Genomic DNA, 12327 nt, shown 5'->3' with positions numbered 1-12327 from the left:
CCTAGCAATGGTAGGTGAGAGTGTTCATTTTTCCATATCTTTGGCAACCCTGTATATAAATCTTAAATTTTTTGTGCTCTGATATGTGAAAAATGTTACCTGGTTTAAATATGAATTTCTTTGATTACTATGTAGGGCTGAACACCTCTCATGTTTACTATCCATTTGTATTTCTTTGTGTACTGGCTTCTGTTCTTAGCCTTTTTTTTTCTTGTAGGCATATTTTTGTGTATTCAGGTACCAGTGGGGCTTCCCTGGTGGCGCATTGGTTAAGAATCCGTCTGCCAGTGCAGGGACACAGGTGCGAGCCCTGGTCTGGGAAGATCCCACATGCCGCGGAACAGCTAAGCCCGTGCGCCGCAGCTACTGAGCCTGAGCTCTAGAGCCTGCAAGCCACAACTACTGAAGCCTGTGCTCTAGAGCCTGTGCTCCGCAACAAGAGAAGCCACCGCAATAAGTCCGCGCACCGCAATGAAGAGTAGCTCCCACTTGCCGCACACGGCAACGAAGACCCAACACAGCCAAAAGTAAAATGAATAAAAAATAAAAATATATATTCAGGTATTAGTGCTTTGCTGTTAAAAAACTGCAAATATTTTCTTTCATTCTCATGCTTGTCTTTTATCTTTACCGTGCCTTCTGTCATTTACTAAGTTTTCCATTTTTTTTGAAGTAAATCCATGGCTTTTAGGTTTTGTTTCTTGGTTAGAAGACTTTCCCCCAACCCAAAGTATTTTTTCCTAATACTCTTCTAATTTTTGTATTTAAATCTTTAATCAAGGTTTAAATTATTTTTGTGCATAGTATGAACTAAAGAGGCAACCTTATGTTTTCCTTATGAATATCCAATTGTTCCAACACCAGTTGTTAACCATAATAGTCTACTCTCCTTCCCCAGTGATGGAAAATGCCATTTCCATTATATAAAAAATTCCCATTTACACATACTGATCTATTTCTGTGCTGTCTTCTCATTTTATTCTTCCATTTGTCTATTACTGTGCTAATACCACACTGCTGTACTTCCTAGAGTTTCATCATATTATGTTCCAATACCTAGACAGCAAGTCTCTCTTCATCACTCTTTTACAAAATTTTCTTGCTCATGCCTTCTCTTCCAGATTAACTTTATTTTTATTGGGAATACGTTTACCTTAAAAATTGTTTTGAGAGGAGTACTTGTTTTTGAAAAATTCTAGATATGGATTACTTGCCAGTAAGGAAATATAATTTGAAATTATAATCCTTGGCAGCTGAAGAAAATACTAGGGATGTTAATTACTGTGAACGTGGCGAATATGGCTAAGATGTATGATCAGCAGTTCCTTCCACACTTTACATACCTAATGATATCAGAAAAGACTAAAGATCTTTCTTCCTATGAAAACAGAGAAACATTTAGACTTAAAGAAAAACACTTAAGATATTCAACACTCTTTCTTATTATAACTCATTCACTTAAGACATCAACACTCTTCCCTAATATAATTAACTAAGCTACAGAATACCAGAGATTAAACTCTCCTTTAAATCTTCTTATACTGTCATTATCATCCTTGGAGACTCCAGACAGTATCATAATATTTGATTTTCTTTTTGATTTATATTTACATGTAAATATTGTGCTTGTTGCTGCTCCTTTTATGTAACATATCAATGATGATATCAAAAGTATACTAGTTCTAAAATTCTTGCTGGTCAACTATTTAAGGTAACGCACATTAACCACATAACAAAGAAGTTATGGTATCTCCTTTTACTAACTTGCTAGAGTAAATGCCATTTGCAATTTAATGACTTAGTCTAAAAAGAAGTTGTGAGTAATGTGATACAGTAGTATGATGCTGACTATTTTTATTTCTTCAATGTTTAATAAATATTTAAATATAGTTTATAATTATCATGCTTATAGTAGAAAACAGAGATTTTTTTTCAAAAAGACAATAAAAAAATCACAAGTCATCCTACCATCCAGAATAACACTCAGCATTTTTATGTATTTCTTTTAGTATGTATAGGTTTATGTATATGTGTGCATTGTGTTGTCATTGACAACTGTATGTTTTGTTCTAGCACAGTGAATTGGAGTCAGAACAAAACTTAAACTCATCTGATACTTAATAGTCATGGAATATTATTCGAGTTATTTCCCTCCAAAGTTCAGCTTCCTTATCTATAAAATGGGGATAATTCTATATGGTTGTGGTGAGGGTTTAATAAGATCAGGTATGTAAAATTACTTTGCATAGGGCTTGACAGATATATCAAGGGCTGGAAACATCATTTCTATTGTTAGAATTATCATATAACTTCACATCTTGTTATTTTTAACTTGACATTAAATTGTATTTCCCCATGTCACTGAATATTTTCAAAACGCTAATTAATGACATAATAGTTCACCACAGTAACTGCTCCCTCTATTCCTGGACTCAGGGTGTTTCTAATATTTCACTATTAATACTTGTACTTATTCAGCTAGGTGCTCTACATGCATACATTATTCTGTTTAATCCTCAAAAATAACCTCTCCCTTGGAGACTTCCCTCAGTTCCTGTGATCCAGCATTCCAAATATATTATGATGTAAGATCCAGTTGATTTATAGCAGTAGGGCCCCCTAGAACCATGCTACTTGGAGTAGAAGTTTCATCAATTTATTTTAACATCATCTTGATTTGAAAGATAGAAAAAAATGATGCGTTAAAAGTAACAGCTATGGGACTTCCCTGTGGCGCAGTGGTTAAGAATCTGTCTGCCAATGCAGGGGACACGGGTTCAAGCCCTGGTCTGGGAAGATCCCACATGCCGCAGAACAACTAAGCCCATGCACCACAACTACTGAGCCCGTGCTCTAGAGCCCGCAAGCCACAACTACTGAGCCCGCGTGCCACAACTATTGAAGCCCGCGCGCCTAGAGCCCGTGCTCTGCAACAGGAGAGGCCACCGCAACGAGAGGTCCATGCACCGCAACGAAGAGTAGCCCCTGCTGGCCGCAATTAGAGAAAGCCTCCATGCAGCAACGAAGACCCAAAGCAGCCAAATAAATAAATAAATAAATAAAATTTATGGGGGGAAAAAGTAACAGCTATTTCAGGGACTTTGCTGATGGCGCAGTGGATAAGACTCTGTGCTCCCAATGCAGGGGGCCTGGGTTCGATCCTTGGTCAGGGAACTAGATTCCACATGCATGCTGCAACTAAGAGTTCGCATGCCACAACTAAGGAGCGCAACTAAGACCCGGCACAACCAAATAAAACAAAAAAGTAACAACTATTTCAGAACAATGTTAGTATACTTAACACTATTGAACTGGATGGTTAAAAATGGTGAAGATATTTCTAATACATAATACAGCTAATAATACTGTATTACATATTTGAAAGTTGCTAAGAGAAAAAAATCTTAAATGTTCTCACCACAAAAAAGAAATGGTAATTACATGACATGATGGAAGTGTTAGATAACACTATGGTGGTAATCATTTTTCATTACATAAGTTTATCAAATCAATGTGTCATACCCCTGAAACTTACATGATGTTATATGTCAGTTATATCTCAGTAAAGCTGAAAAAAATGGTTAAGATGGTAAATTTTATGATGTTTTTTATCAAAATAAAAAAAATATTAAATCTTTAAAAAGTGACAACAGGACAAAAGAGTTGGAATGTTGCTGACTAATGGACCTAGATACCAGAAAACAGTTTCTTGATAACAGATACAATTTAGAATACTAAGCCAAGCAAAGGGAAATTTTCCTCAGTGTGAAAAAGAAAATTAAGTTTAAAAGTAGAAAAAGGTTAAGGATTTTTAAAATCAGTATTTCCTACATTTTCTAAAACGACATGCTTTATGAGTGTAATTAAATTTTTTTTAATTTTAAAAACAAATAGTTTGTGTCTCTAACTTCTCAAGTTTATATAATACTACTTAAGGTTGGCTTTCTATAATTACAATGTAAGATTCAAATTAATCAGTTCTTAAAAGTCTTACCTTATTAGCTTCTTCTGTCACTATTCGATTAAGAAACTTCATCATAATTGTTGGTGCCACAGGGTTGAAACTGTCAAAGTTTTATAAAGGAAGATAGTGGTTATGTGATTAATTAAAAAATACAGTATGGGGGCTTCCCTGGTGGCGCAGTGGTTGAGAGTCCGCCTGCCGATGCAGGGGATATGGGTTCGTGCCCCAGTCTGGGAGGATCCCACATGCCGCGGAGCAGCTGGGCCTGTGAGCCATGGCTGCTGAGCCTGTGTGTCCGGAGCCTGTGCTCCGCTACGGGAGAGGCCACAGTAGTGAGAGGCCCGTGTACTGCAAAAAAAAAAAAAAAAAAACAGTATGTATATAAAATTTTAAGCAGAAATTTCATTCTATTTCTATTCTATGTGATATAACACTCTCTTCCTGAATTTCTTTGGGAAACAGTAACCTTTGATTATTATCTCCACTGAGACTGTCAGAGATTATAAATATTAGAGGACATCGACCAATCTGCACATACTTCCTAAAATAACAAAAGATAGCAAGCAAGGTTGAAATTTAAAACACCTGCCATTTAATTTGGAGTTTTAGAAAACTTCACTGAAACTCACCTCAGAACTTCATGTAAAGTATGAGAATCTTGATGAAACTGGTTAGGTAAATCCTACCAAAAACAAAGGAAAAACATTAGCTCAGTTTCATTCCCATGTAAATTTATTTTCAGATTTATATCTACCAAAACAGGAGAAATGTTATCTATTCAATGTATTGTAACCAGAACTTTTGTAGAAATTAAGGGAGACATCAAATAGCTGATATCCTAAATAGTAATAACGTATCAATGGGATTTTGAGAGCAAACTTCTTAGGGATCACTACAAGATTATAATATTTTTTACTAAGATGTCACTTTTCCAAATATTTTTTGCCTTTCTATACTTAGGCCATTAAATATTTAAAGTTCATTAACCCTATAGCTACTTTATCCAAGTTTACTGCAAGAAACTTTAGGTTTCTTCTATTATACAAAGCCTTTATGTTATATTTTACCAGTACTAACACTATGGAGAGAGTTAATGTCATTACCACATGAAATATATCTTACAATTGTTTACTCAATAGTTACAGCAGAATTTCAAAAGCTGTCCTTACTTCAACTAGACTTATCAGTTCTCAGATCATCTCCAAGCATTTGTAGTTTGTTATATTTTGTCGCTCTTAGTAGAAACTCTTTAAAAACTGCTATCTGAGACTGATAAGGAAATACATGGAAGCTTGATTCTGAAAGGAAACATATTTAACACTTTTATTTTCAACCAATTATATACACATCAATATTATACATATGTACGTAATATAGATATACATTAATGAATACATTTACATATACATGAATGAGCACACAATATTGTAGACTTTTTCAATTAGGCAAAACAGTTCAAATTTAAAATATTCATTTCAAAAGACAAGTCACTATGAACAACAGTAACTTTTCTGTACCAATGAATGTAATATGGAGTTAACTGATTTCAGAACACAGCTGTTAGTATAAAAGTCATACAATTGGTAAAAATATTTATGACTCTGCCTACACACTGAAGATTCTCCCAATTAGTGCATGACTATAAATGAGCTGTTTTCAATAATAGTAAGTTTTGGGCTTCCCTGGTGGCAGTGGTTAAGAATCCGCCTGCCAATGCAGGGGACACGGGTTCGAGCCCTGGTCCGGGAAGAGATCCCACATGCCGCAGAGCAACTGAGCCCGTGAGCCGCACCTACTGAAGTCTGAGCGCCTGGAGCCTGTGCTCTGCAAGAGAAGCCACTGCAACGAGAAGCCCATGCACCACAACGAAGAGTAGCCCCCACTCTCCACAACTAGAGAAAGCCCATGCGCAGCAACAAAGACCCAATGCAGCCAAAAATAAAAAATAAATAAAATAAATAAATCTATTTAAAAAATAATCAGTTTTAATGACAAAAAGAGAATGACTGATTAGTGAATTTGGGAATAAGGGAAGAAATATTTTATACAGAAGACTGTAAATAAAGACTTCCTAACAGGATAGAGAGCCCATAGATAAACCCACGCACATATGGTCACCTTATCTTTGATAAAGGAGGCAGGAATGTACAGTGGAGAAAGGACAGCCTCTTCAATAAGTGGTGCTGGGAAAACTGGACAGGTACATGTAAAAGTATGAGATTAGATCACTCCCTAACACCATACACAAAAATAAGCTCAAAATGGATTAAAGACCTAAATGTAAGGCCAGAAACTATCAAACTCTTAGAGGAAAACATAGGCAGAACACTCTATGACATAAGTCACAGCAAGATCCTTTTTGACCCACCTCCTAGAGAAATGGAAATAAAAACAAAAATAAACAAATGGGACCTAATGAAACTTCAAAGCTTTTGCACAGCAAAGGAAACCATAAACAAGACCAAAAGACAACCCTTAGAATGGGAGAAAATATTTGCAAATGAAGCAACTGACAAAGGATTAATCTCCAAAATTTACAAGCAGCTCATGCAGCTCAATAACAAAAAAACAAACAACCCAATCCAAAAATGGGCAGAAGACCTAAATAGACATTTCTCCAAAGAAGATATACAGACTGCCAACAAACACATGAAAGATTGCTCAACTTCATTAATCATTAGAGAAATGCAAATCAAAACTACAATGAGATATCATCTCACTCACACCAGTCAGAATGGCCATCATCAAAAAATCTAGAAACAATAAATGCTGGAGAGGGTGTGGAGAAAAGGGAACACTCTTGCACTGCTGGTGGGAATGTGACTTGGTACAGCCACTATGGAGAACAGTATGGAGGTTCCTTAAAAAACTACAAATAGAACTACCATATGACCCAGCAATCCCACTACTGGGCATATACCCTGAGAAAACCATAATTCAAAAAGAGTCATGTACCAAAATGTTCATTGCAGCTCTACTTACAATAGCCCAGAGATGGAAACAACCTAAGTGTCCATCATCGGATGAATGGATAAAGAAGATGTGGCACATACATACAATGGAATATTACTCAGCCATAAAAAGAAACGAAATTGAGCTATTTGTAATGAGGTGGATAGACCTAGAGTCTGTCATACAGAGTGAAGTAAGTCAGAAAGAGAAAGACAAATACCATATGCTAACACATATATATGGAATTTAAGGAAAAAAAAATGTCATGAAGAACCTAGGGGTAAGACAGGAATAAAGACACAGACCTACTAGAGAACAATTTGAGGATATGGGGAGGGGGAAGGGTAAAACAAAAACAAAAACAAAAACAAGACTTCCTAGGGACTTCTCTGGTGGTCCAGTGGTTAAGAATCTGCCTTCCAATGCAGCAGACATGGGTTCAATCCCTGGTCGGGGAACTAAGATCCCACATGCCGTGGGACAACTAAGCCTGCACGCTGCAACTACTGAGCCCACGTGCCACAACTAGAGAAACCTGTGCACTGCAATAAAGACCCAACGCAGCCAAAAAAAAAAAAACCCCAACTTCCAAGATTGTCAAAAGTAATGTTACTGTTAGAAAGCAGTAAAATTTCCAAGAGTATGGGATACTATGAGCATAAGGGTATTGTAAGGCCAGCAGGTCCGGGGAAGGGCCCAGGGAGCCAGACGGAACCCCCGCCAAAGTGGCTGATGCAACCAACACCTGACATTGTCACAGCACCCGAGAGATTACCAAAAAAGGGCTGCTTCACACAGCAAGCACCTCCCCTGCGTCCACTCCTATAAATTTTGTTTGCGCCCACACCCGGGTGCGACTACTCTGGCCCCTTTCTCTCGGACTAGTGAACCTCGCCCGGGAGCATTCCCAAATAAAGCTTGTTTAAGCTCTCCTCTATTTTTGGTGCCGTTCCTTACAGGTATGCATACTAAAGATACAGTATGCACAGAGAATATTAAAGAAGAGCCTGAAGAAAGAATTTTGAGGAATACTGCACATTAAAATATAATCATCCTTCTACAGTACCCCTTGCACTTCAAAATGGCCTAGAAGATTTGGATACCCCTAGCTTAGTTACCTAAAGCAGCAGTAAGACAGATATGAAAGTTAAAAATGATCGTGCTGGAGTTTATGAGCATATATGTGAAGTTATATCATACTATGTCTTTAAATTGATACTATCATTATTTTTGGATGTTTGTCTTAACGCCCCTTTTCGAATTCCAAAGACCATCTTTGCCTTATACTTTGATTTGATTCTAAGAGGTCTGATCTAAACTCTTGTTTGGAGGCAAGTTACTTTAATATATTTTAAGGCTTGATTTACACTTAAACAAAGAGTTCATTTATACAGCCAGAGCCTGGGAAAAAAGTACATAAATAATGCAAACTGATTAGCTTGTTATCTAACAAAACAGTTAAAACATTTAATCCTTAAAAACATCCCACTCTCCTTTGCTAGAGGGACCCTTCCTTCTCCTAAAATTACTTCTCTCTGAACCTAGGAAGTATGTGAGAAAATGCACACATATAGTTTCATCTGATTGCTACTCTGACTTTGTGAAGCAGTTGGTAGTGGGCAAATGCCAGTCTAGTGTAGAGGTGGCAATATATACCTTCCTCTCAAAAACATATACCCTGGGACTTCCCTGGTGGCACAGTGGTTAACAATCCACCTGCCAATGCAGGGGACATGGGTTTGAGCCCTGGTCCAGGAAGATCCCACATGCCACGGAGCACCTAAGCCCGTGTGCCACAACTACTGAAGCCCGCATGCCACAACTACTGAAGCCCGCATGCCTAGAGCGCGTGCTCTGCAACAAGATAAGCCACCGCAGTGAGAAGCCCATGCATGGCAACGAAGAGTAGCCCCTGCTTGCTGCAACTAGAGAAAGCCCGCGCACAGCAACGAAGACCCAATGCAGCCAAAAATAAATAAATAAATTTAAAAAACAAACAAACAAACAAAAGAACCCATATACCCAATAGGATCTTAGAAATCTTAAAGATATAGATGGGGGGCTTGTTACAAACCTCCTGTAAACCAGACTGTCCCCAGTATTTCCACTACCTTCAGAGTAAACCTTACCAGGGTTAAATATCTCCTTGAAATCATCTTTTTGGAATTGTGGTAAAACTGGATTAATCCACTCTTGTACTTGAATACCATGCTCCTTTGATAGTATTTTTATAGTTGTTGTTTTTCCACATCCAGGGGGTCCTGTTATTAATAAAATAGATCCACCCTAAAACCAAATATAAACATGAATAAAAAATCAAAATCATTGGAATGCTAGAATATTATGTATGAATATTCTTTTTAAATATTTATTACCTCTACAGATATTTACTGAATGTCAGGTATAAGCAGACTAAATTTCACGATGCTAGCTGGAATAAACCAGCTTTAGATAAGAGAATCTTATTTCCTGAACTTCTAAGCATAGTTTCTGATAATTCCTCAATTCTTGCATTATGTTCCTCCCAAGGACTACTCAGTAGCCAAATTAAAACAATTTCAGCTAGATTAAAGAGGTAATGTCTAAAACAAGTATTTTTAGGGGTTACCTGAACTCATAAAATACAATCTTAATACAGACCTCTCTTTGGATTATATACTTCAATATTATATAAGTATAATATTCTTATGGAAAAACCTCAGTTTAGATATCAGATTCTTTAAGAAATGTATATTAAGGGCTTCCCTGGTGGCATAGTGGTTGAGAGTCCTCCTGCCGATGCAGGGGACACGGGTTCATGCCCCGGTCCAGGAAGATCCCACATGCCGCGGAGCGGCTAGGCCCATGAGCCATGGCCGCTGGGCCTGCGCGTCCAGAGCCTGTGCTCCGCAACGGGAGAGGCCACAACAGTGAGAGGACCGCGTACCGCAAAAATTAAAAAAAAAAGAAAGAAATGTATATTAAGAAACATATTACCAGGAACAGGACTCTAAAGACAGACTAGAGGATGCAGCTCCCAGTAACATTCCCTCATTCAGTAAATCTGATAAAAAAAAGTTAAAACTGAAAAATTATCAGGGGAAGATGCCCTACGTATAATGGTGGGCTGCAATCCTTGCTCATTTGTTTACTTTTATTAACTACAGTAAATAAGGGCCTGTATACTTGGACCTAGAGAAGAGCCAGTTACACTTTAATTTTATTATTTATTTATTTATTTTTTGGTCATGCTGTGCAGCGAAGGTGAAGGCAACTGTTCTAGATTTTAAAAGCCCTAAGAGATAGAACAATCATATGTAATGGGTGGTCCTTGATTAGATACTGGTTGTAACAAACCAGATATAAAAGACAACTGGAAAAATGTGACTATGAACAGAGCATTAGATAACATTAGAGAATTAAATGCCAAACATTTATAATTTACATTAAAATACTCATGGGTGAAAATGATGAGTATTTTTACAGGTACATGAATATTCACTTACTATTCTATTTTTTCTTTATGTTTCAAGAATCTCAAAATTAAAAAAATTTAAAAAGAGAGAGAGAGAATATTCTAGCTTGGGAGCCAAGGGTAATTATGGAATTAGGAAGTGAAAGAAAAAACATAAGCGTAGGATGAATGACTATTTTAGGTTATATTTAATACAAAAACTAATATGTAATTTGCCTGCTTGCTTTAGTGTGAGATAATCTGATATGCTAAATATATTAGCCCCCTAATGGTTTACTATGCTTTATATATAAGAGGGAAAAAGAGGTACAAGTCAAGGGGAAAATGCAAAGTCTCTTGAGTCTTTTAATGACGAAGAAGTAGTAAGGTCAGACAGCTTTCTACTGCAGGTGATCTGGACTTATGAGAAAGTCAACATGAAAGTTTTTAACTTCTTATAACCAACCAGAGAAACATTTGAGGCCGAATATTTTTAAACACATTTCTTATTTAGTTACCTGTTTGCGCTGCCTTTCTAAGACTTCAGCTTTTAACCAGGTTTCAACTTCTTCAATTTTCTTTTTATGCACAGCAAGTTCATGCTAAAATTTTCAAGTTTAAAGTAAAACATTTTAACTCAAAATTTTTTGATACATCAGCACAGGTTTAATCTACATATTTTTAATGAAAAAAACTAGAAACAAGTAACATGATATAGTAATAAAAAGGTCCTTTTGATTATACTTAATTCAATTCTTTATACTGATATGGAAAAATTCTATTCTTAAACTGACCCCAATATATGAAAATTTGAGGCACATATGCAATTATAAAATATTTTAAAATCCTGTTATACATTTTGGGAAGGGAATAAATAGGGAGGGGTATTACATTTAGCAAAAAATTAAATGGATCAAGTCTATGTTGGGGGTTAAATTAAATCGAAGACAAATAACCAATGGTATACCTTCTGAATAACTGTTGGGAAAATTTGAGACTTGGAATATAAAAAACCTAGAAATTATTTTTTTTTTCCTAATTCATTTAGGCAGAAAGATTTTTATGAATATCTGAAAATGCACATCCCTCTCCTTCCTGAAAGTAAATTACGTAGACTTGTTTGTATGTCATTTATTACCTGCGTTTCTGGTTTGTATTTATCCACCCATGGTTCATTTTCTGACAGATATTCTTTTGAATTTTCTAGACCATAAATCTGCTTTGAGGAAGATAGGTTTCCTCTTTTTCTAGCTGGAAATTTGCTACTTTCTACTGTGGAAGGCACCTTTTTTCTTCTAAGGCTTGAGTTATTCACACCTAATGATGTGGCAGTAATAGTAGAGATGCTTGTAGTCTCTGAAAAATCATCAAATGATGAGTCTACCCAGTTTGTTATCTGAAAAAAAGAAACCATGTAAACACTATTACATTTTTTTGCATCTATTCCCTATATAACTAAACGACTCTATTAAAAAAATTCTTATACTTGTAACATTTAAAATAAAAATCTCACAAATTAGCTCTTTAAATAAAATTGACTCTGTATTAGTCATTTTTCTACTTTACAATAAGCATAAATGTATACTTATCTACTTGACCATGGTAATGATGGATGTCATATAAATGAATATAGAATACAAACTTAATTCTTTTTATTAATTATAATCTTCCCAGAATAAAGATTAGACTGATACTTTAAAAACTCATTTGTAGCACACAAATATTAAACACAAATATTAAAATTACCTACCAAAAAAAGAAGTAAAACAGAATAAAGAAAAAAAGGCATTATTTTAACCATGTAGAGCAGTAAGAAAAGTAACACTTCTGCCTTGACCAGGTTAATACATTCACAAACTAAGAACCATTTTATACATTCAAATAATCCCTATCGGCTTTGAGATATGTGAAGATAGGTCTAAGAATACTGACACTATGAATAGTTTGTAATTATGACTTGATTATATTTTTCTTCAGC

At 36.0% G+C, this 12327-nt stretch overlaps 1 protein-coding gene across 1 annotated transcript in view; it reads right to left on the bottom strand.

Annotated features, from left to right (window-relative positions):
• Positions 1–12327, bottom strand: part of RAD17 (RAD17 checkpoint clamp loader component) — a 31828-nt gene that overhangs the window by 16699 nt on the left and 2802 nt on the right. Inside the window, exons 3-10 of the mRNA XM_033852918.2 lie at positions 11488–11745; positions 10868–10951; positions 9046–9202; positions 5140–5262; positions 4963–4976; positions 4594–4646; positions 4382–4505; positions 3995–4066 (exon numbers count right to left, since the gene is read on the bottom strand). Of these exons, the coding sequence (XP_033708809.1) occupies positions 3995–4066; positions 4382–4505; positions 4594–4646; positions 4963–4976; positions 5140–5262; positions 9046–9202; positions 10868–10951; positions 11488–11745 (885 nt within the window). The remainder of the gene's footprint in view (positions 1–3994; positions 4067–4381; positions 4506–4593; positions 4647–4962; positions 4977–5139; positions 5263–9045; positions 9203–10867; positions 10952–11487; positions 11746–12327) is intronic.

The sequence above is a fragment of the Tursiops truncatus genome, chromosome 3 (assembly GCF_011762595.2).
Source record: "Tursiops truncatus isolate mTurTru1 chromosome 3, mTurTru1.mat.Y, whole genome shotgun sequence".
NCBI classification, from domain to species: domain Eukaryota; kingdom Metazoa; phylum Chordata; class Mammalia; order Artiodactyla; family Delphinidae; genus Tursiops; species Tursiops truncatus.
The sequence above is the reverse complement of the archived record's forward strand: the minus strand, read 5'-3'. Positions and strand labels throughout refer to the sequence as shown.